General features: G+C 44.7%; 1 protein-coding gene across 3 annotated transcripts in view; it reads left to right on the forward strand.

The window, feature by feature from the left end:
• The window catches only part of LOC138261322 (uncharacterized), an 888,401-nt gene that overhangs the window by 806,829 nt on the left and 56,078 nt on the right, over positions 1 to 25,494 (forward strand). For all 3 annotated transcript variants that reach the window (XM_069210158.1, XM_069210160.1, XM_069210159.1), the window contains 3 exons: positions 5,268 to 5,433; positions 10,580 to 10,767; positions 23,818 to 23,910. In XM_069210158.1, the coding sequence (XP_069066259.1) occupies positions 5,268 to 5,433; positions 10,580 to 10,767; positions 23,818 to 23,910 (447 nt within the window). The remainder of the gene's footprint in view (positions 1 to 5,267; positions 5,434 to 10,579; positions 10,768 to 23,817; positions 23,911 to 25,494) is intronic.

The following is a 25,494-nucleotide window of genomic DNA, read 5'->3' on the forward strand; positions in this document are numbered from 1 at the left end:
AGGCAAAGGGATTTAGGTACTGCCTTGGTCCTGGCGCTGTTATCCAGGTTGTGTCACAAGATACACGTGTTGTTTATAGCTTGAGAGAGCAATCACCAATCTCGGACTGAGTGCCGAAGTGCTTATGAATGCAGGCCAGTTGGAACACTGGAGGAAGCTCCATGTAATTTACTCAGCGCTCCAGTAAGAACTGAGTATGGAGCAGCGCACAAGCGGGCGTTATACTTTGTTAGTGCCTCAGGTAGTAAAGGGAGGGGGTCCCCTGGTTTGATAAATGGCCTTAGTCTTATCCCACATTACCAAAGAGTTGACCTCTCATTATCACCTTCTGAGCAATATTGACTGATCTGCCGGTTGTGTAGGTTGCTTCATTGTGGGTATTTTTGTTGCAATTAAGTCTATTGAGACCAGGTTGGTTGACTTTAGGAATGCCAAATTGGGGATCCAGGCAAGCAGCCTTAGGGTGTTGTCCCTGTTTAGAAAGTCATGTTCCCCCTTTGATTTATAGGTGGCTATTACTACATTTGTGACAGGTTGGTCAGTCTGCTCAGTCTGTAGAACATCCCTTATTATGCTATGCTAGGAACTGGTTCTTTTAGGCAGTAGTATCTCGCAAAGCAGCTGGGCCAGGTTGCTAGTTGTTTCCCTGGTGAGGCATTGACTTCAAGAGCTGCTGGGCTGGTTTGTTCATGGTCTTACATGGAGCACTTCCCTTCTTGGAACCACCCACTGGTAATTGGGAGGTTTCGTCATGTGCACTGCTCAGTATCATTCCTGGCATACTTTTGATTTCTCAAACAGTCCCTATCTTTATGCTCTTTGTGCTGCCAGGCTGTGGGGCCACTCCTCTTGCCAGTGAGCTGGTTCCAGTTCCACAGCCCTGTAAATTCTTGCTTAGACTATCACAGTTGTTTGCATCCCTCTCATTCAGAATACTGCAGCGCTGCTCATTCCATTTGATGGCTCCCTGTTTTTCCCAGTCTGATCCTTGAGGCAGCTGCCTTCTGAACTCTTGCCAGTCTGGTTATCACCTTGTGTTGGGAATTGCTGGTTAGGAGAAATAACAAAATACCTTTCCCTACGATACCTTACGATGAGAATGGAATATTCCTTGAGGGGGTTTGCTGTGTTGCATTTTTTATTCTTGCCTTTACTCTATTGCCTTTGTTCAGATTGTGCTCTGGCAGTCTGACCAGCCCCCTCAGGAGAGCTCGGTGAGTTTATATTGATGCTGGCAGGAATGTCATGCTGTGTGTTTGGGCTTTTAGATCTTCTAGCTTGATTGCCGCCTTTTTGGCCCAAGCTGGTTTCTAGTGGCAACTTGTACAGGGAGATGCTTATATCCTCTTGTGATTCCTGATTTCCAGGCCAGAGCTCGTGTTGGTACATTGGTCATTGTTAGATTGATAGTCTGCTTCTTATCCTTGAGGAGATCAGTCAGCATAGCAGGCAGGGTAGTTAGCTTATGCATAACTGGTGGACAGGAACAATTTTGTTGTAGTGCATATGCTTCACCACATGTGCATTTGATTGGTTGTTGAGGTCACCCAATTTCCCGTCTGTACCCGCAATGTAAGTCACCAGTCTGTTGAGAGGTGTGATCTGGATATCCATTTTATCCAAATAATGGTGTAGGGCATCTACAGTTAACTGCATAGTGGTTAATAAAGTTGACCAGGTGGTGCTTGTATTCTTGCAGTCATACCCCTCTAGCCCAGGATTAGTGCCTTTGAGTTTAATGCCTTGTGTGGCATTTGTAGGGGATGAGCCCTGTGCATATGATTCCACCATCTCCTTCCATTCTTGGGTCATGAAGTAGGAGATGTCATTCTGTGACTCCTGTTCAGCCTCTGGCTTTTGAATCTTGATGCTCTTTCTTAAGAGATGCCTTGAGGCAGCATGTAGGCTCAGTTGTAGCTGTTGATGCAATGGACTGGCTTTTTATCATTAAGCTTAACTCTTCCTGCTGAATAAGCTGGGGTAATAGTAAAGATGCAGCAGACAAAGTCATGCCTGGATCCATGGGTGCAATGAGATTTCTATAAGAACTCTGTGATTCCCCTTCCTCTGAATGTTGAGGTCCGATAAGTTTTCCCTCTGGAGCAAAAGAATGGCTTGTCTCCTTATCTGCAATCGTCTTGCTTGTCACGCATCCTGTGATGAGAGGCCTGGAGAAAGGTTTGCCTTCTAATACTTGTGCTGGAAAGGTGAGAGACAGAAGGCTCTGGCTTGAAAGAGCAGTTTGGCCTTGAACAGTTTAGTTGTGCCATTATGTAAACTTTACATCCTTTAGGTCAATAGTTCTCCTTTCAATTTAGTTATGGAGGAGTTGAGCATTGGCCTCTTTGCTTTCATCCTGCCCTTGAGCTGGAGTTGCAGTTGAGGGCGAAGCACCTAGTTGTGGTAGGCCCCTCTCCCCGGGGTGTATATGAATTTTCTGTTAGGAGCAGAGTCTTTCGTCCTGTTAGACAATCATTGCTAGAAAAAAGCATGGCTCCAGCATCCTCCAAAAAACACTAAATTTAATGTAAGTTTTTGGTTGAAGACTGCAAGATGAAAGGGTAGAGGTAGGGAGAGTGTCCTTCTGGGTGTGGGTTTCAACCAAAAGCCCTCCTCCAGGTTGCTTGCGGGACCTTTTCCAATGAGAGTTGTGGAGGGCTCATTGATCTTGGGGGATGTGCGGAATGTTTCTTCCTGGCAGGCCTGCTAGGGATGAGCCCCCTGACCTTCCCAGCCCCCATTAAAGTGGTGGTATCTGACAGGGACCCTGCTCAGCCTGAGTGTCCTGTAAGGATTGTGCTATTCAGAATAAAAAATTAAGGGGAGACAGTAAAGGGGGGGGGGGATTACAACTGTCTGCTGCCCTCACCAACAACTCTCTGTGATTCTTTTCACTGAGGTAAGAAGGGCTGTGCTTGTCAGGGACAGCCCTGCTGCCGCAATACACAGATGGTGGTCTGTCCCTTTGGCCTGAGAGCCCCAGAAGCCTGCCTTGACTCAGGCTGCTGGGTTGCATTGACTTCCCCCGTCACAGCAAGTGATCCCTAAGTGATGTCCTCCTGTCACCTGTTGCTGGAAATGAAGAGGTTGCAGGGGACTGCAGGGGGAATAAGCAAGTCTAAAAGCTAGGTGGGTTGCAGGATGTAACATGAGTCACAGTGATGTTACAGGAGGCAGAAGGGTCCCCCCCCCCAGGATTCTGGCAGTATCACTGAGTGGAAAGGGAGGCAGTCCTTTTTGGTGCAAGCCACACCTGCTAACCTAGGTGAGCTGATTCCCACACCTGAAGGATGCCTCCTGTGCCTAAGGCATTCTGCACCCATCCGCTCCCTCTCCTCCACTCACCTCTATGGCCCTTCTTCTGCTGTGCGGGCCTCCTGTCCGTCACAACTCAAGCCCATGGCTATCTCTCCTCTTGCCTCCTGTCCTCAGAGGCATTGATACTCTGAGCTCTGATGTACCAGTGCTCCAGCAGCACCTGGCCAGTCCCCGTGGCAGTTCCCTACAGTGATGCGCAGAGTCCAGCGTCACTACAGGAATTGACGATTGGCACATAAATGCGTGTCACTTGGCAAAGCCCTGAGTAATAGAACAGGCTGCTCTTGTTTCTCTGATCCTAAAAGGTATGGTCTGTATGATAGCACAAGCTTACTCTACACTTACTGCAGTGCGATGTTACCCTGGAGACTGCTCTGGTGGCTTCCCTTTCTGGGCAGGGTGATGAGTTGTATGAACCACTATGTTAGCACATGTGCACCACACAGTCAGGCTCACCCGCCTGCACAGAAGTGTCTTGCGAATGGGACATACTAAGCAGAGCTGAGTGGATATGGTCTCTCATCTGAACCACTGACCATGGACCAATGACTGACCCTCACCAAGAGGATGAAGAGAGGTAGAAAAAAGGAGGCATACAGGAAACTGGAGTGCGCCTCTGTCCTTCCAAATTGTTGACTCTGGTCACAAGCACATGTGGGCACCGGACAGTTAACACAGCAACCAACACACAGCAGCTGAATAACACAATTGCCGGAGATTTCCATATGCATGTGGGCTGCTTTGAGTAAAACTAATCAGGCTAGACTGCATGCAGCCTTTCCTATGATGTGGCCTGATAAGTGACATTCTCAGTGCTGCAACAGTGGCCTGTAGGTTTAAGTACGTCATCCTCAGCACTCTATCACTGCTGTTTAGCCATCTCACATCAGTGGCTACCTTCTGCTCCATGCTCGGGTTCACGCTGTCATTCAGGTACGTCATTTCTTTTTCCATATTTTCTTTGTTTTCTGCTGAAGGTCACCTATGAAAAGAGAAAACTAACTTCAGCCCAAACATGGATTTTTTGGATATCACACATTTAAAATAGTCTTTCGGTGAAGTCTTCTTTGAAGAAAACTTGTTGCACTTAAAGCCTAGGAGATCATAGTGGGCTGCGCTAGTGTATCAAAACGATTTTAACTGGGCTGGATATACTCTCAAAATGTAATGTTCAACCTATCATTGGATGTACTCTGTTGTTTTGTTAGCTACGTGTCTCACCGATACAGAATGCATAACCTCTGCTTGCATACAATGTCATACATGTACAATATATGCATACATAAATGTTAAGCAAAATTGACAGTTCTCTTGCTAAGCTTTTTATGAAATGCGATGCCATTTTTTAATTGTTCAAGAAAAGGTATTAAACATCTGAATGAGAAAAAAATCTGAAAATTAACTTGTTCTCTTTTTTTTAGCTAAATGTTTGCTAAAAAAAAAAAGACAGGAGGATTTTACTTTCCAGTGGCGTGTAGGTGGTGTGATAATTATCTCATCTTTTAAAGTCCACTAGCATGGATACTAGAATTTAAATGGTTCATTAGTTAACTCTTGTTACAAGTTTTGCCTTTTAAAATAGAGCATAGCATGCAAGTTTGGTTCTTTGATGATCACAATCTGTATGTAACGATATTTACTGGACATTCTCCCCGGTACATTACGGTAGGTTTCTCCTGCCACAATTTAGCTTAGGAAAGATGTGGAGGGATGAGGCAATTACCACATAACATCCAATTCTGTTTGCACAGGGATGGGAACCAAATGAGCCACTCGTAATGAGGGTTCGGCGTCACAACAGACGTAACTAAAAAAAAACTTTAAAATTACAAAATTTCATGAAATGGCTAGTAATCGTTTCCTCTAATTACCTTATTAGAGAATCACATCACACAAATTGACTTAGACCGTTTAACAAATACGGAGATGTTTTTGTTCACTCACAACAGCTTAAAGCCTCTGAGAGGGTGCACATGGCGGTGATGGGTAGGTACACCACATCACCCACTCGTGGCCGCATCTTGCTGGAAGGAAATGTTGACGAAAAGGAGAAAGTGAGATTTGCTGTCTCCAAAGATAAAGACTGCCTCCAGTACTCAGTGGAACACATAACAGGTAATGCAGATTGAATATCTCACCATACCGACATGCTGTTAAAAAAAAAACAAAATGTGTTTATCTCTTTTACAGTTGTCTTTTTTCTTTGATGTTATAACTGTGCTATAAGTTTCAGATTTGAGTTAATATGTTTTATCTAATACTGCTTAGTATCCGAAAACAGATCGTTGCAGGGATGTAGGATTATATTGTTACACAAAGGCAGACATTGTCATATTATACCATCAGTGTTTTTTAATAGCCTCAAGGCACTTCTCGTCATATTCAGGGATCCAAAGTTATGCTGTCTGAAATAATTGAAAGTCCTTGATGTCAAGCTGTTTGATATTGGGTCTCTAGTTGGTAGTTGGAACCACAGTCCTAATCACAGTCCTAGTCAGGGTAAATCTGTTACACACCATAAATTAACTTGTGCTCACCATCTGGTAGCTTGCCTCAGAGCAGGCAGGCTTAATTTAGGAGGCAAAGTGTCAAAACAGTAACACAGTGAAAACACTACAAAAAGACCCCACACCAAGGTAGAAAATAGACTATGGCTCTCATTATGATCCTGGTGGCGGTCACCAGACCGCCAGGGCCGCAGTCGCACTGCCACCAAAGTGGCGGTCCAACTACGACATTACAACTGTGGTGAAAGCGACACATACGGTCCACCTGCCCTGTCAGGTTGCCACCAGTCAACAGCCTGGTGGTCTTGCGGTTGTAATCCGCCTTTCTGCCAGCCTTTGCATGGTGGTAGCCTCGCAATGCAAAGGCTGGCGGAAAGGGAGTGCCGGGGACCCCATAGGGGCCCCTGCACTGCCCATGCACTTGGCATGGGCAGTGCAGGGGCCCCATGAACAGCCTTGTTGCGCTTTCCACTGCATGTATTATGGACAGTGGAAAGAACGACGGGTGCTGCTGCACCTGCCGCATCGCCAAATTGGCACCGGCTCAATTACAAGCCGGTGTCAATGTTAAGGCCCTGTTGACTTCAGGGCCGATGGGCGGAAACATTTTTCCGCCCGCCAGCCCTGCGGTGAATTCCTAATAGGGCTGGCAGTGTTCAGGCTGCACAGGCGGCCTGATGGTGGTATGACATTGGCGGGCGGGTGAGGCTGCCTGCCAAACTCGTAATGAGGGCCAATATTTTTATGAATAAAACAAGACCAAAACAACAAAAATCTAATAAGTAGAAGCTGACATATACATTTTTTAGATTCAATGTAATTATAGTGCTTTGAAGCGTAAAGCGCCATTTGGGGCTATCTGGTCACAATAGACGAGTAAATCCAAAGTTCAGACAAACTGCGATGGAGCGCAGACCAGCTACAGGGACCAACCTTGTCTCGCTGAATGAATGCGTTGTATGGAGCGTTGTGTCGATATTGATGATGCGATGAGCAGAAGAGACAATGCAAATGTGAAGAATAGGTTCCGTTTGTCGTCTTTGAGCCTCACAGTCGTCGATCCTAGAACAGTAGTGCAGTGGCAAACCGCTCTGCAATGGTGATGCATATCATTGAGCCGCACAGCTAGGTGATGGGAAAGCGATGTGTTGGGGCTGAAGGCAATGAGATGGTTCTGAGCTGTGCAGCTGGTGGTGCAATGTCTTTGTCCTCAGTGGTGATCTGTTGGTGCAGAGGAGGGATGAGGTGGTTCTAATTGGCACAGCCAAGGCAGTGCGCTGACACAGAGGATTGCAGCACAAAATAACCCAATTCCAAGGGCCTAGGGCTGGATTGGCACCACTTGGCAGGATAGGACACACACGTGGCAGAGACCAGGTGTTGTAGGAAACATGCAAGTTGTCTTTGATGTTCCAGAAACTACAGAACAGTAGGTAAGCCAGCAAGCCCTTGAAGTCACCTTGGTTCTCGGATTGTAGAGCTGCAGTTCTAGTCCTTCTCACTTCCAGGCAAGGAGGCAGCATGCAGTAGGGCACGCACAACAAAACAGGAGTCCAGCACAGGCGAGCAGAGTTCCAGCAGAGTGACAGTCCCTTCAGCACAGCAGCCCTTCTTCCTGGCGGGATGTCCTCAGTTCCATAATGTGCTGACTTAGTAAGGTCAGAAGTCCAGTTCTTATACCCAGTGGTGCCTTTGAAGTGGGGGTGAATTCAATGAGGGGCTTTGAAGTGCACACAGGTCCTCCCTTTCCTGCACTGGCTTCAAACACACTACTCAGGGTTTGCAGGTGTTAGTGTGGGGACAGGCACAGCCCTATTAAGGTGCTATTGTCTGCTTCTCCCTCCCATCCTTCCCATGATGGCCCTTCAGCTTGGTGACGGCCCACCAGGAAGTGAATGGCCCATCAGACACACCTCAGTTCCCTTTGTGTGTGACTGTCTAGAAGGAATGCACAAAGCCCAGCTGTCACCTCACCTAGCGGTGTATTGGAGGAAGAAACCAGGCACACAGGGCTTAAGAGCAGAAAATACCAACTTCCTAAAAGTGGCAATTTTAAAGTTGTAATCATAAATCCAATTTTACTATTAAGGTTGATTTAGTATTACAAATCCATAGGCCCATAGGTACCAAACACAACAGTCCTACTCCTCAAGCAGGAATTACACTCAAGAGATCCCCAATATCATCCTATGAGAGGGGTAGGCCTCAGTAGTGAACAATAAATTTGGGAGTTTTTCACTACCAGAACACGTAAAACTAAAATGTATATGTTCCCCCTTTTACTTACACAGCACCCTGCCATATGGGCGACTTAGGGCCTACATTAGGGGTGTCATATGTGCAATACTAGGGGAGTTTAAGGCTCGGCAGAGGGTCTTAAATGCCAAGTCGACCTGGTGGTGAAACTACACATACAGGTTCTGCAGTAGCAGACCTGAGACATGTTTAAAGTGCTGCTTAAGGGGGTGGCACAATCAAGGCTGCAGGCCCTCTAGTAACATTGAATTTACAGGCCCTGGGCATGTGAAGTATAAATGTAAATTAAATATGCCAATTGTGGATACATCAGTGTTACCATGTTTTAGGGGAGTGAGTACATGCACTTCAGCACTGGTTAGCTGTGGTAAAGCGTCCAGGGTCCTAAGGCCAACAAAAATAGATCAGCAAAAGTGAGGCAAGGTAGGCAATATATCTGGGGGAAGACCACCCTAAGACCATGTGTTAGTCCGTTTTCTTTAAACAATAAGTCTAGTATAAGAGCAAATTGTTCATCCTGGATAAGAAGTAAACTTTGAAAATTGTCTGAAAGGTTTTTCCTGTAACTGCCGATCCAAAGTTGATTGATCTAAAAGCACTTAATTTAAAAACATGAAACTACACTACCAAAGGTGCAGCATTGTACACAATCAAGGGCAGCTCAGAGATTAATGTAATTCATTTGAATAAAAAAACATTGCCCTTAGTTAGGATGCCAGAACACACCATCCAAACAAAGGAACGTCTCAACTTCAAACTCTAAACAAGAGGTCTTCAAACTGGGGGGTGGGCCCCCCTAGGGGGGCCTCAAGTGGTCCCGGGGAGGGGGGGGCGCAGACTCTGGCCAAAAGAAGCATTATACAGATAAATGCCTTTATTTTAAGCAGAAACATGTAATTGCCCTTTTAAAAAGGCAACAGTACTTAACTACAATGTTTAAATAGGTCTAGACATATTTAAACAGTGCCATCTTTCTAAAATAAATGTGACAAATTCTGAGGGGGGGCAATGACTTTAATTTTTCAACTAGGGGGGTGCGGTATTAAAATGTTTGGAGACCACTGCTCTAAACAGAGGGGGGAAAAATAACATCAGAGGCACCCTTGCCTACAGCACACCTGGACCACGCCCTAACTTCTGCTTCATCATCCCCAACTTCATCACCCCTTTTGCCATTGACACCAAAGACTACATCTTCCCCAGAGATCTGATTTTCCACCCCTATGACCTCAACAACACCAACATCACCAGCCTCCTCAACAGCATGAATGACATAGAACTCATTCAACTTGTCACTGACCTCACCCACAATGCAAGACACACACTGGACCCCATCTTCACCTCCAGCAACACTGTCAAGTACAGCCATGTCACCTAGTTCACCTGGACTAACCACTCCATCCTACACTTCAACATCCCCAGTCCTCCCACCTCTAGGCCACTGCCATGACACCCAGCGCCCATTTAGCACTCCCCCATTGCAGCTGGAGCAAAGTATCAGAGAGCCAATGAGTGGACGCCCTCAACACATCATGCCCTAACACTGCATCAAGCCTGGACCAAGCTGTCAAAAACCTCAAGTTCTGGATTACCACTGTGCCGACATCATTGCTCCCATCAAGACCAGCAGACACAGGAGATCCACCTGGCAGGCATGTTTGTACACCAAGAAACTGAGAGCAGCAAAAAGCCACTGCAAGCAACTTGAAACATGGTGTACAAGCATGGACACCTCATACAGGACCACCTTCAAGACCTCCCTCAACTGTTATTACCACCAGCTAATGAGAGAGACAGAAAGGAAAGGAACTAAGGTCAGCCAGAGAGGGAAGGCAGCAGTCCCAACCCTCCTGGGACTTCTGAGCTGAAGGTAAGTGTGTGTGTCTGTGTTTTTTTTTTTAATGAATTCTTGGTGCGTGCATGTATGTTTGAATGCTGATGAGTGTTGTGAATGGATTTGCATGCCTTCGAGTGTGAATGAATAAGTGTGAGTGTGCTTCTCGTCCGCCCCTCTCCCTCCTAAAATTACCAGCTGCCACTGGAGGTCATCCCCTCAATTACGTATCACCCACCGGCTTCACTGCTACTGCGTCAAGAAGGGAGGTGATTCATTAATTAGTTCGGGATGTTGCACGTCTCCAGAGATTGACATGTAGATACTTGGCTGCCATATTGTGCATGTTGTGAATCAATGTTCTGCTTGGCTCCCATTTTTATTAATTTATTCCCGTTGCTTGCTCTCTGACGCCATTAAATGATAACTCTGCTCCATTTTGTAGAAAAGCGGTAGTCTGAAGAATATGTTTGCTAGGTCTTTCTTTATGTTTAATCTCAACAACAACCCAAAGACAACCACAGAAAATGCCATGTTTTTATTCTTTATATGAAGATCATGAAGCCTATTTTATACCCTTTTCTTAACTGGTGCCCTTCTCACTGAAACACGCTATATCTGAAGTGACTACTTAACTCCTAAATGTGTTGTTTTTCTCTCCCAGGGCAGGCTGAAGACAATGGCCTGGAGCTCAGTGCATGTGTGGATGGGAACAAGTTGGCTGCTTTGGAGACCTATCTCACTCTAAATGGCAAAAGACAAGAAAGACTGTGGCACATCGCCATTGCAGCTGTGAACCAGAGTGTGATTTTAACAGCGCATGGCTGTGGGAATGCTGTTGTTAAAGTTGAGGTAGAGTATTTTTGATAATAGCCACAAGTCAAAGAAAGCATAATTTAAACCCTACAGCCCTCTTCTCCACACCAATTTGTTCTCATTCAGAAATTGTAGTAAGCCACATCAGTGACTGAAACGTATCTGCATCTTTTACCTTTATACATTTCTTTAACTTGAATGGGCAAATACAAAGATATCTAAAAAATAAGTGTGATGGGGTGTGGCAAACCTATAACAGTGTGCAGCACTGTGCCCTCCTATCGTCTGTGGAATAGTGCAGCAGAAATACAATATTACCTATGTTATTCCTGCACAACATACCAGCTTGAAGCATTTTTCTTAAGGTTTTATATCTTCTCTTTGGAGCCACTGTACCTAATGTTCATCAAAATATGACACCTACTACAGCTCCTTTAGGGTACCTAATCATGGTGCACTGTTTGCCACTTATCAGGGATTTATGAAGTTGACCGGTTTTTGAATTGTGAATGAAAGTAATCATATAACTTGGTAGCCATGCTCCACAAAACACAGGGCAGACATTAAAAAGTAATATCCAAATTAACATATCTAACAGCTAAATTAAATCAGATATTCAAACTGTAGGGTAAGAAACAAAGACAACAAAAAAATAAACCGATGAGTACAAAAAATCATTACCCTCGATAACATAGTGGTCTAAATCAGACTGCTCCATTCCACTCCATGCCTCTATATATTACCAGCACCAGTATGTAAGTATGACTTACATTGCCCAATATTCAAACACCACACTCGCCCAGAAAAGCCTGCCTAACTAATTTTCCATGCCTCAGGTTCGCATCACAATTGATCACATGAATTTGTAAAAGGATACTTTGCTTGGTGATAGGTATGTGCCAAATGAGTCCACCAACATACACTCAGGCCCTCATTCTAACTCTGCCGCCCGCCAGGCGGGAAGCGCCATTTGGCCGCCACGCGGCCAAAATACCGCTTCCCGCATTCCGACCTTCCCGCTGGGCCAGCGGGCGCTAACAATGTTAGCGCCCGCCGGCCCAGCAGGAAGGGGGCCTGCAACATTGAAGCCGGCTCCGAATGGAGCCGGTGGTGTTGCAGGTGTGCGACGGGTGCAGTTGCACCTGTCGCGCTTTTCACTGTCTGCGAGGCAGACAGTGAAAAGCAGGCTGGGGCCCTGTTAGGGGGCCCCTGCACTGCCCATGCCAGTCGCATGGGCAGTGCAGGGGCCCCAGGACACCCGTTCCCGCCAGCCTCTTCCTGGCGGTGTACACCACCAGAAACAGGCTGGCGGGAAGGGGGTCGGAATCCCCAGGGCAGCGCTGCTTGCAGCGCTGCCCTGGTGGATTCGCCCAGCCGGGGCAAAAACGTCGGGAAACCGCCGGCCCCGGTTTTCCGACCGCAGCTTTACCGCTGCGGTCGGAATGGGCTTTGAAGCACCGCCAGCCTGTTGGCGGTGCTTCCGTCGTTCTGCGCAGGGTCAGAATGACCCCCTCAATCTGCTTTAACTGAGAAACATGAAAATAGGCATACCACCTCACATTCAAGCAGACAATGAGTAAAGTCTAGAATCTAAAATTTGTGAAATCCACAGGCTAGATCTCACCCTGAAAATCAACTCTCTTTACTGGTAAGTAGCCTACATGAACTGATCGTGCACCCATAATTTTCAAACGTTCAGTGGTTTGCAGTCAGCAGACTTACAGTTCCATCTTATAATCACTAAATGTTTGCCTATCACCCTCTGCTCTCTGGGTGTTTGCTAATTAATAATGGTGTGTCATTTACATTAAGCACCTTAATATATTTGTCTTTTCTTATATGATAAACAACTGTTAAATAAAATGTAGAAAATACAATTTCATACATAAAGAAAAATCAAAAACACCAACCTGTGGATCCTACGTGCTGAACCAAGTTTTGTTAGTTTTTATATCTATTTACATAGTCTCCTATATAATCTTTAACTATTATGATGGATAGACCATAAGAGTGTGATGAAGTAGAACTGGTAATGTGCAATTTAAAGGCAAAATACATCTCAGTGGCTAACCAGAGTGTGTTCTATAGTCTGTTAAATCTGATTTATGGTTTAAACTGTGTTTGGAAAGTGTATGTAGAACTCGTTTTTGGCTTGAACAAGTGATTAGTTTAAGTCTGTGGAAAAGCAGTATTTTAGTGGCTTCAGAATTGTGCCTTACTTGTAGAGCTGAATCAGGAAGGTACAAAGTGTAGATTGAGCCTGTCTGTATCCAAGGCAACTCTGAATTGAGAAGCACCTCCCTTCCCCCTGCCCCAGACGCCTGTGCTTAAGGTCATATGCCTCTTATATACATTTTTACTGGATGTTGCATCTGTGCTGTCATTGGTTTCTAGGGACGGGTGTCTATTGGACTAAGGGTTTAGGGTTTGAGGTTTGATTGGCTGTTAGGGCTAGTGTTCTGATGGGTTACTAGGGTTAGGGTGTCTACAGGACTAAGGGTTTAGGGTTTGAGTTCTGACTGGCTCTTAAGGCTAGGGTTCTGATTGCATCCCAGGACTAGGGTTCCTATTAGACTTAGGGCTTAGGGTTTCGGTTTTGATTGGCAAATAGAGCTAGGGTGTGATTGGTTATTAGGGCCAAGTCTCCCATTGACTCTAGGGTTTAGGGTCTGATTGTTTAGGGCTATGGTTCCTTTGCCCAATACAGCTATTTATGCTTGGGGCTCAGGGCATCTCAGCCCAGGCTTCAAAGGCTATGGGTGGAGAGGGCAAGGGCAGTTGCCTCTTTGGGCCTGTTCGGGCCAGGTCAGAAATGCTGACCAATTTTTCATTTAGCAGCAACCACCTTAAGCCATCCACATCCACAAACATCCAATCACAATATCAGCAAAGGCATTCTACTAACATACCTCAAACAAACCTCATAGAGATTTCAATGTCTCAACAAAACCATAGAAATTCAACTGTTTTAGAGTTATCTCAAGTAACTATAACTCGTGCTCTAAGATAACTATAACTCGCGCCCCTGCCATGCACATTTCTTTTGTCAAAAGTGTTACTGAAAATATTACTTTGGTATTATCAATTATGTTATCAAAGATGTCATGAGTGTCGTAATTTGTGGCTAATTAACAGTGTATATCGACGGCACGAGTTGTAGTTACCTTAGGGCACGAGTTATAGTTACTTGAGATAACTCTAATTATAACAGGTGAATTTCTATGGTTTTGTATGAGTAAATTCAGAACCTAACTATAACGTCCACTTAACCTTTGTTGTTTTCAGTCAATTTCCAAGGTTTTTGTAATTCTATTTCCTAACTATAATGTCCCTGTAACCTTTGGGTTTTTCAGGGAATGTCTATGTTTTTTCAAATTCTATTGCCTAACAGTAACATCCCTATAACCTTTTGTTTTTTTCAGTGAATTTCTTTGTTTTTTTTAATGTATAGTAATTTTCATTACTTTATATAAATCTAACAACCACCTCACACTGCCTTCGGCCATGGGTGGTGGCAGTTGGCCAATGCCAGGTCCTGAGGACAACTCCCTATAAGTACCCAACCTGGAACCGTGCACTGCCTCTGCCCATGAGCAGCTGATGTGGCACGCAAGGCTTGGCCTGCAGCCAGTCCCTGTGGTCAGCCCCCCTAACCACCCAACCCTACTCTGCACACTGCCCTTTGGCCATGACAGCAGGTGTTGGCCAAGGCCTATCTCTCTGGGTGTGAGAATAGGTGTAAGAGGGTGTGTCTGGGGAGAGAGGGGTTGTGAGAGTCTCTGTCTGGGTCTGGTAGTGCATGCATCAGTGTCTTAGTGGGTGTGTCCGTGCCTGCGCAGTTCTGTGAGTTGGTGCATGTGGGTGTCAATGGGTCTTTGAGTGGGTGTGTGAGAGTCTGAGTGGGTCTGTGAGTGGGTGTATCAGTGTCTGAGTGAGTCTCTGAATGTGAGCATGAGGGTCTGAATGGGTGTGGCTAAGTGGGTCTGTGAGGGGGTGCGTCAGTGTCTGATTGGGTCTGTAAGTGGATGTGTCAATATCTGAGTGGGTCTCAGTCAGTGGATGAGGGTCCGATTGGGTCAGTGAGTGGATGTATCAGTGTCTGTGTGGATCTGTGAATGGCTGTGTGAGGGTCTGAGTGGGTCTGTGAGTGGGTACAACTGTGTCTGAGTGGGCCTCTGAGTGCGTGCATAAGGGTTTGAGTGGATTTGTGAGTGGGTGCGTGAGAGTCTGAATTGGTCTGTGAGTGGGTGCATGAGGGCCTGACTTGGTCTATGAGCAGGTGTTTCAGTGTCTGTGTGGGTCTGTGTGTGGGTGTGTGAGTGGGGGCGTCATTCTCTGAGTGAGCCAATGACTGGGTGCGTCAGTGTCTGAGTGGATCTGTGAGTGGGTACATGACGGTCTGAATGGGTCTGTGAGTGTGTGCGTCAGTGTCTGAGTGGGTGTGTGAGTGGGTGTGTCAGTGTCTCAGTGGGTTGGTGTGTGGGTGCATGATGGTCTGAGTGGGTCTGTGAGTGGGCGCATCAGTGTCTGAGAGGGTCTGTAAGTGGGTGCATGATGTTCTCCATGGGTCTGTGAGTAGGTGCTTGAGGGACTGAGTTGGTCCGTGCTGGGCGTGTGAGGGTTGGAGTGGGTCTGTGAATGAGTGTATGAGGGTCTGAGTGGCTCGGTGAGTAGGTGCGTCAGTGTCTGAGTGGGTCTGTGAGTGGGTGCATGAGACTCAGTGGGTCTGTAACTGGGTGCATCAGTGTCTGATTGGTTGACTATATATTATAATATAATTTACGAAGGCATTGCAATGCTACATCGGGGTTCCACGCTGAGCGTCGCGAGTTATTTACAATTATTACAACACTCGACTAATTTGTAAGGTCTTAATTTGACCACCATAGTCTCCTACATAACAGCCTTGGGGTCAGGGTAACTCCATCCTTACCCCTTATGCCACTTTCCACATCAAATTTCAGCCCCGGGGACTGTAACCCATTCCCTAAGATGGTGGCTGCAACCTTCTAGACAGCTCAACTCAAGCCAATCACAGCGTCTCTGTTGTCGCGTGCATTTATGAATACATAGCGATAATCACAAAATCATCACAAGCCCAGATATACAAATCTGTTTTCCCTTTAATATCTCCTAAAGTACTGCACAGATTTCCATCAAATAAGGGAAAGTTAATCTGCGTACCGGAACCTAGCTTTCTGCCACATTTCGTGTGATTCTGTCCAGTAGTTCGGGCTGTAGTCGTGTCTGAAGGTCCTAAGGGATTTAACATGGAAAATTCAACTTTTTTTACCCTCCCCCTTTTTCTTGCCCCGCTTGATGGATTATTCCAAAATTTTCAATGACCAACAAGAATCAGAGGGCACTTTTTTGGGAAAATGTTATGAAGATACGTCAAATGGTGCCAAAGACATAGGCAAGTCAAAAAATGCTTTTTCTATGGAAACTAGGCCCTAACTCTAACTACCTACTGGCGGCCGCCAGTAGGTAATATATATATGTATTATTCTATGTTTAACATGTTCATAGGTCAGTGCATAGTTTTTATATGAGGTGTTTGATTAGATGTTTATGAGTCTATGTTTTATCTATATCTACGAGCATTTCACTATTGAAATATTGAGGAAAAGATTAAAAAAGTTGAGTTATGAAAAATACACTAATAAATTACCTTCAAATACTGCAACACTTGAAAGTCTGTGTTTACACAACACTTCTTTAAATCTCAGTATATCATCTTCCTAATACATATATTCCCTTTCTATGTAATCATGTATCTATATATTCATTACTTTAGTCCTACTGTACAAGAGAAAAATAATCACTCTCTCTAATGTACTACTCTGTCTTACCCTATACCTCTCTCAATCTATACTCTGTCTCCACTTTCTGACTCTTACCAAACCTCATTCTACTACTATATTCTCCAAAATAACACTTCCTAGACTCTTCCCTCCTCTGTCACTCGTGGTTCACCTCAAACCGATGTTTACTACTATGATCTTCCAAACAATCCTAATAATTTCTCCCCCATGTAACTCTCCTTTTACTCATCCCAAGCCTCATTTTATTACTATGATCTCCCTAATCCCTTTCTGCAGACTTTTCCCTCCTGCATCTCTCCTTTGCTCATCCCAAACCTCATTTTACTACTATGACCTCCAAATCAACACTTTCTAGATTCTCCCCTCTTCTGTCCCTTCTTTATTCTATTCAAACCAATTAACAGACTGCACATGCCCACCGTTCAAATCAACTCATATTTCCCTATACTAATACTATGCTCATATTTCCCTTTACTATTCCACCACTAGTCCTTTTGGGTTCTGGAGTAGCGTGATACTCGCCAAAAACCATTTCAACGTCTTGTCAGGGGTAGTAAGCGCTATATAAAATAATGCCAAAAAGCGTAAAACTGTGGATATCTGGTCGCGGCAGTCTGAGACAAAGTCACAAGTTTAGGCTGACCATTATGGAGCGCAGACCGGCTGTAGGGACCGAGTTAGGCTTACTGAATGAGCGTAGCTTAAGTCCTGGTTGCAGAGCTCTGCAAGGTCCCGTGCCAAGGATGTGTTACACAGTCGAGGTGATGCGACTGTTCTGCGGTGTTGAGGAGCTGTGATGCAAGGTCCTGCATCATCGCTGATGATCCCATTGAGGGCTTGAGATGTGAAATCCGTTGTTGTGGATTCGTTGCTCATTCGGGGACATGCGTCAGTTCTGAGGAGCTGTGAGGCTGCGATGCAAGAACCGGCATCTTCGTAGAGGCTGCCGTCGGTGAGAGATTTGCTATGTAAGGGCCTGTATCTGGAAACCTTTGCAACGGTGGCTGTTCTGATGCAGGCTGTGAAGCTGATATGGAGTCCTTGCATCGGAGAACCCTCGCAACAGAGGCAATGAGTTGGTTCTGCTCGGGGTTGAGCGTGGAGCAGAGAAGTTGTGCCGGTTCTGCTGGTTCCACAGATAAGCGATCAGAGCACCTTTAGGGCCACTTCCAGGGGTCCAGGCCTGGGGGGCACCACTTGGCAGAGCGGGACTCACAACTGGTAGAATCCAGTTGCTAGGCTCAAGGTTGTTGAAGCCTTCTGTCATTGAGGCTCTAGTCAAGAGGCCAGTCAACTAGCCCTTGGAGTCATTTTGGATGCTGATCCAGTCCTTCTCTCCCAGGCAAGAGGGCAGTAGGTAGCAGGTCACCACAGCAAGGCAGCAGTCCAGCTAGGTAGTAGTCCGGTAGGACAGCAGTCCATCACAGTGTCAGGCCTTTCAGCAGCAGCAGTCCTTCTTCCTTGCAGATTATCCACAAGTCCCGAAGTGTACTGAAGAGTTGGTGTCTGAGGTTCGATACTTATACCCAGTTCTGCCTTTGAAGTGGGAGAAGCATCTCTAAGTTTCCCTATGAAGTCCTGAGGCATCCTGCCTTCTCTGTCCTAGCTCTAGCTAACCACAGGAGGTATATAGCTCTTTTATTGGAGACAGGACACACACCTACACTCTCTATTGTGTGTGGCTTTCTAGGTGGATTACACAAAGCCCACAGTCCTTTGACCCAGGGATAGACCCTAAAAGGCTAGGCAGGAAAACCCCAACTTCCTAAAAGTGGTATTTTAAAAATTGTAATTTAAAATCTGACTTTATCATGAAAGGATTTTTCATTACAATTTCAAAGTCACCAAACAGGAAAACAAGAACTAGTTACCTGTTCCCACTTGGACATTACAGCTTATGAAATGCAATAAGGTAATTCCAATGTTATCCCAAAGGAGAGATGGGCCTTGCAATAGTAAAAAACGAATTAAGCATTTTTTCACCACCAAGACATGTAAAAAGTAAAAGTACATGTTCAACTATTTATATACATAGTACCCTGCCCTCTGGGCTGTCAGGGTCCTACCCCTGGGGTGACCTATATGTACTAAAAAAAAAGGTAGGTTTAGGCCTGGCAAAGGGTTTATTATGCCAGGCTGAAAGGGAAGTTCAAACTGCATACACAGTCTGCAGTTGCAGGCCTGAGACATGTGTAAAGGTCTACTTAAGGGGGGGCAAAATAAGTACTGCAGGTCCACCAGTAGCATTTAATTTACAGACCCTGGGTACATGTAGTACAACCTTAATAGGGACTTATAAGTAAATTACATATGCCAGTTGGGGATAAGTCACTGTTACCATTTTTTAAGGAGTGAGCACATACACTTTAGCACCGGTTAGCCGTGGTAAAGATGCTGATTCCTAAGGCAAGCAATAACAAGGTCAGCAAAAATGGAGGAGAAAGGCAAGATGCTTGGGGGAAGACCTCCATAAGGCTGTCAAGATTAACAGCTACTTTTCCTTACTATTGGTATTCAGGACCTAAAGCATTATTTCATTTCAACAGCATAACTAATAAATTGTCACTTACTTTAAAATTTACCTTGTTGAGGTTTTTTATTGTTTTCAACCCTGGGTAAAGGTGCTAAATAAGCAGTTAAATGGAATAGACTGCTGATTCTGATTATGCGTTGTCCAGTGAGACTCCATTTATGAATTTGTCAAATACAGGATGCTATTTTACATGTACTAATTATATAGACTACGCCTTATATAAAGGCTTCTCAAGCCACACCCATTATAGGGCCTGCCACCTTTTTCGTGCCACTTAAAACAATGAGAATCACTTCCTTAAACCATTCTAATCTTTATTATTTTAGAGATAATTAAAATTTTAAAATGGCATCAGTATAGTAATAGCAAGGTAGGGGTAGTAGTTGGCGAAATTTGTTTGCAAAATATTGTGCAGATGAAATGTATGCTTATTCAATGTTTATCTGTGAAGTAAAATCTGCATCCAGAATTTACTCTGCAAGTATAGTCCAGGATGTCGGCACGGGGCACTAGGACCACATGCACACCTATACGTATGGTCACTGGACACTGGACACCAGCGACCGAGACGAGGTTCAGGGCAGAACTGGGCCCTACTGGCCAGCACCATGTGTGGACAGACATGCCCGTCCGTGTGGCAGAAATAAAGAATAACCAGCATACACCCTTACTGGTCTCCTGCATGATCTTTTTGTGAGTGTTGCACCACGACGGAACAGCTGACGACGACAGTGGGGATGGACCGAGGCATACACAGCCACACTCCACGTTGTGTCACCAGCCCGACGTCTACAATTCCTGCCTCATCAGTGCAGCGTCATCTACAATCCAGGGATAAGACGGGCCCACAACAAACAAGCAGTAGGCACCGCTGGGCTCTGCATAGTTGACTACACCTCCTACGTCTGATATCTGCTCCAAGTGAGAGTTCGTGAGAATTGGACTCCCTTGGGGCCATCTTTAAGTCAGGCTTGGGGAGCCTATGAGCTGTGTGGAAGCCCCAATGGCCATCTTAGAGCCGGCATACATACTGACTGAACACTATGTCACAAACTGTGGCCATTTTGAAGTCAGGCAACCCTATAATATGGTGGATACATGAAATACACAAAAGGCTAAAAGAGATACTAAAAGAACTACAACAGGAAAAGCAAGTTTAGTGATATAACTGCAAGTAACACAATTATAAGACATCCATACATTATGGCGATCGCAACTGTAACGGCCTACACCGGATTCACAACCAGCAGACCAACCATGACTGAAGCGCTCAATGAGGCGTAAGTCCAAGCACAATTATTAGGCCCCCTCTGCCCTTTGACCTCTCAGACTCACAAACAAAGGGCGCTCACTGGGAGAAATGGATCAGGCGGTTTGAGTGCTACCTGCGTGCTACTCGCAAGAATCACACGGATAAACAGGCGAAGGGCCAGTTTCTAAATTTGGTAGGGGATGACGTTGAAGACCTACTCGTGGCTTTCCCACCTCAGTCCATCACTACATACAAAGGCCAAATAAAATGCCTCACAGACAATTTCAACCCCCAGCGAAATGTTGACTTTGAACGCTGCAAGTTCAACACAGGGTGCCAACGAGCAGATGAATCACTGGGCGACTTTGTGACTCAACTGCGCAAACTAACCACCTACTGCAAATTTGAAAAATTCAAGAAAGAGGCAGCAGTCAGGCTGCAAACCATCAAAGGATGGCACTTGAATGGATTCGGCACAAAAATACTGAAAGAAACATACACGCTAGACAAAATACTGACCAAGGCAAGATCAGAAGGCAGGGCCACATCGCATGCAATATAGATGGAAAACAGGAGAGTAGGAAAGATGGAAAAGGCGCACCACATGGCCGGCAGCCACAGCAAACATGACAAACTACTGCCGCCCCTGAAGGAAAAACAGGAAAGGACGTGCTATCGCTATGACCTGGAATACCCTCACATTGGTGCCTGCCCAGCCATGGGGCACAAATTTGGGAAGTGAAACTGCAGCAACCACTTTGCAAGCATCTGCATAGACAGACACATCAAGATGGAGAGGCGGCAACCTGCTCGACCACGAGTGATGTTGAGTCATCACACCTCACACATGGAAGCACGCAGTTTTTCCTCTGACTTAGATGACACCAATGCGCGTGAAGCCAATGAACGTCTATATCTCAAGATATGCCCCAGTCCAGGACCGAGTGCCCGTACATGTCCAACTTGTTGACAAACAGCACATAAAGAAGATAGCAACAGTAGATCTGCAGGTTGGGAGTCACACAACACACTTTCTACTTGACAGTTGACCCAAATGCTGCAACATGTGTGGGTCGGAGTATGACAAAATGTAACACAAACCTCCGCTGTCACTTTCCACTGTTGACGTTTTTACCTGGGGTTCGAAACTCCCCATAGTAAACATGGGGAAATTCACTGAGACACTCACTTACCGAACACATCCATGAGAGAAGAGATACATGTCCTATGGGGAGACCTTCCAGTGCCATGTCTGCTCAGCAATGTCACTGCACAAGTGATGGGACTCCTAGCCATGACGTAACATATGGCTGAGCATCATAACATCCTCAGTGAACACCCTGTAATCCTCAAAAGGCTTGGACAGCTGAAGGACACGCAGGTCACTCTTCACATAAAGGAAGCGATCAAGCCTGTGGCTCAAAATCACAGTTGAGTTCCTGTGCACCTACAGCCTCATGTAGAGGAAGAAGTAAAGAGTCTGCTAGCACAGGAGCTCACGGAAGGACCAACTCCATGGGTGTCCCCCATCATAGCTGTGCCAAAGAAAAAGACACAGAAAATCCTCATTTGCTTCGACATGCGCTTACCAAACACAGCAATAGTATGACACCCAGGCCCTTACCTAAATGACATGATCAGCTGACTCACAGATGCATCCGTATTCTCTAAGCTGGACCTATTCAAAGGCTACCATCAAACCAACTGGAACTAGACCCGCAGTCCCGCTACATCACCACAGGTTCTACTCACCTAGGACTATTTTGTTGCAAATGATTAAGCTTTGGGGTGTCATCAGCAGCAGAAATATTTCAGGAGATGATGAGACAAGCGATGACATCCTAGTATTTGGCTGCACAAAAGATGAACATGACTCGGCACTGCAGGAGGTATGCAAGCAGTTGGACGACTCCTGATTCAGGATAATTAATGCCAAATCAGATCTCTATCATCCCTGCTAATTATTGTGCATCCTTTTCATATGAGCTGGAAAAGCAGTGTTATCAGCAGTGCTGGAGAAATGATTTTCTATAGATTCCGACTTACAACAACTGCTAATTAACATGCTACAGGGGGTTCACATAAATAAATACACATATAAAAAAAAATATTATAAACCGTGACTTGACAACCACAATAACTTGTGACTCAGTGAGATTTTGCACTCACCCTTTTGCACCTACAATGCACCTGAGGAAAAATGTATATTCATTCGACATATTAGTGGAAAGACTCCAAGTATCTTAGATCATTCTGAATATCCTTTTTGAAAATATAGTTCTGTACAGAATCCTGCAGAGCTTCATAAGGCAAGCCGGCTAATATGTGTTCGGCGGAGCCTGTGCAGATTGCAGTCTGTTGGGGTAGATGCTTCAAGTGAGGCACTAAACTCGGGACTCAAAAGGTGCATTCTTCTTGAATTACTGTCTGAAACAAAAGCAAAAGATGGTCTGTCCATGGGCTGTTTATGGAGAACTGTGCTCAAAGCATGTCAAGTACTGAGTCAAAGACAGGCCTCTACCCCTGTTCAAACTACCATAATAAAAGGCCATCCTGACTAGAGCGGTAATCTGGGTATTCTTGTTAAGGGTATCACGGAAGAGAATTCTACAGGTAATTATCTTAACCATGAGTCATGATATAGTGTGCTGCATGGTACGTTTTTAGGATCGTGCCTGCGTTGCATGCGCTTGTGCATGTGTATCGCTTGTGAGACGCTTTAGTAGTTAGAAAAGGGCTCAGAGCCCCGTACATGACACGTCAGTGTCTTTCATTGGCTCGTGGGCTTGCCTTTTAAAATCTGCTTGCTCTCATTAGTGGAAGGCATGCATACGTCATGCCTTTTCCAGCGGTTAGCCCTCCTCGAGCGCAGTAACGAAGTACTGAAAACATACGAGGCTCGCTGTTTTCTGTCCGGTTTGTGGACTACTTTTTATCTTTTTCACAGCACAATCTTACTTGGCAGAAGCCGAGCGCTTTGCATGACATCGACCCTGTTACATAGTTAATTGCATTTTTGCCGGTTACGTAGATAATTGCACTTTTGCCGATAGGTTTCACTATGAGTGAACTGTAGCAGCGCGATCGCGTTTTTTTTCTCCATTTAATGTGGCAAGAAAAATCCGGTTGGGAGTTTACCACTGCTAATAGCTCTAACTCGGAGAAATGCGAGACCCGTTGCATTGGAAATGCTTGTTTCTTTTGGAGCATCTGAAATTTTACATGCTTTCCAGCTTTGTGGGAGGTGGGGGTGACTGTGATAGTATACCATCACAGACTGAATAATTAATGGTAGGAACAGATCGCTGTATGTACCCTGTACTGCTTAATAATGATTCCTACTGTGTGTACAAAGAAAGTAAATTACTTGTGAAATTAATATAAATGATAACAGATGATCGTCTAAAATATATTCTATATGGTGCTAGACATTTCTAAATTGTTTGCTTTCATTTTCTTCCCAAACGCCTCACTAGTCTATACTAAGTGGCATTGGTTCCCAGCTGAAAACAAGTATTCTCGATAAGATACATGCATTTGATGAGTTCATTTTGGAATTCCGTAAAATTGTAAGTACTTATTTTTAACCTAAACATTTAAATCATTCCAAAAGCATACTGTCAGTATCTTGCTACAGTGAGTTAGCACTACTGAATTGAAGGAGCACCTCTTTTGGGAAGTAGTAATGAGTGGTAGATTAAGGCGTAAAATGAGCTCCCAATCCTTTTCTTCTGGAAGATCTATTAAATTACTTTGATTTTTCCAAACTTCATCTCTTTGGCAGGAAAGGGGAATTTAATAGAGAAAGAGACAATTGAATATTGATTCTTGTGAAGCTACCAGAATAGAACCCAAAAGTGTAAAACAGGAGAAAGAAAAACATCCACATCAAAAATCAGAGTTAAAGAACTTTTCATTTAAATTTGTTAATGCAAAATTTAATCCACCACCCACAAATGTAAGGAAAATGTTAAAACAAAGTAGTACAATTCATAAAGGTTGACTTAGAATCTTAGAAAATTACTCCTATAGGTTTCCACTTATGATTGAAGTGATTTTAAACTACTTTCAAGTTAAGGCCATTCCATACGTAGTCCAGGAGATATATGATTAGCATACATTTGCAGAAGTATTCCAGCTAGCCAACACATACATCTGTTAAATTAGATGGAAAAACCTACATAAATAAATCGAGAAAAATGTGGGTTTCTTCCTATGGAGAAACCCCTTCTCCAGTGAAAATATACAAGGGCATTTGGGTGCCTTTTCCAGCCCATTCATTTTCTCAAGCCATGTTGGGCGTAGTTATATTTGAACACACTTTTTCGGTTTCTTTGAATGTTTCTATATCTGCATTACATCCTCTTAATGTTTGCTGTCCTCAGCAGTCTGTTTTTGGGTTGTTTACTTTTTTGTCTCTATATTGTTTCTTTATCCTCTCTTATTTCTAATTATGGTTTTGAATAACTTGTTTGCAGTCAACTCTAAATTATTATTTTCTCTTAAGGGTTATGTCTCTACATGCCTTGCCACTGTTGAGGATTGTGAGGCAGATTTACTAACCTTTCACCTAAAGCTACTTAGTACATTGTGTTCTGTGAAAGAGAGAGAACAGAAATGTGAGAATATTTACTATGATATGGCACTCTTTTTCTCTGTCATAGTGCTGGCACACTTCAGGCAGCCTAGCACCAAAGCAAGCCTTTTACGCCATGGTGCAAGTGTGCTTGGGTTACAAGCAAGTTTGTTAATGCGCAGGAAGGGATACTATGCACTTTGTCCAAGTATGTACTTAATAACCTTTGCCATTGTATTCACATTTTGGGTTTTGATATTGGTGCGCATCAAGAACTTCACTCTGATCTAAGGTGTATCCTGGTTTTGTTGGAGAGAGGGATAGGAAGGCATGTTCTTTTCCAGAATAACCCCTCATATGAGCCTTCTCTTGAGAATGGTTTACTAAGGCAAATCATTCTGCTTTATATACTAAGACCCAGATTTACAAGAATCTGGCGCATCAGTACTGATGCACCAGATTCCTTGCGCCCCCCCACACGCCCCCACATGCCCCTAACGGCCTCATGGCACACATTAGGCCAATTGCATCAACATTTTTTACACTACTGTGATGCTTTGCTGCACTAGCATCAAAA

Source organism: Pleurodeles waltl, chromosome 10 (genome assembly GCF_031143425.1).
Source record: "Pleurodeles waltl isolate 20211129_DDA chromosome 10, aPleWal1.hap1.20221129, whole genome shotgun sequence".
Classification (NCBI taxonomy): domain Eukaryota; kingdom Metazoa; phylum Chordata; class Amphibia; order Caudata; family Salamandridae; genus Pleurodeles; species Pleurodeles waltl.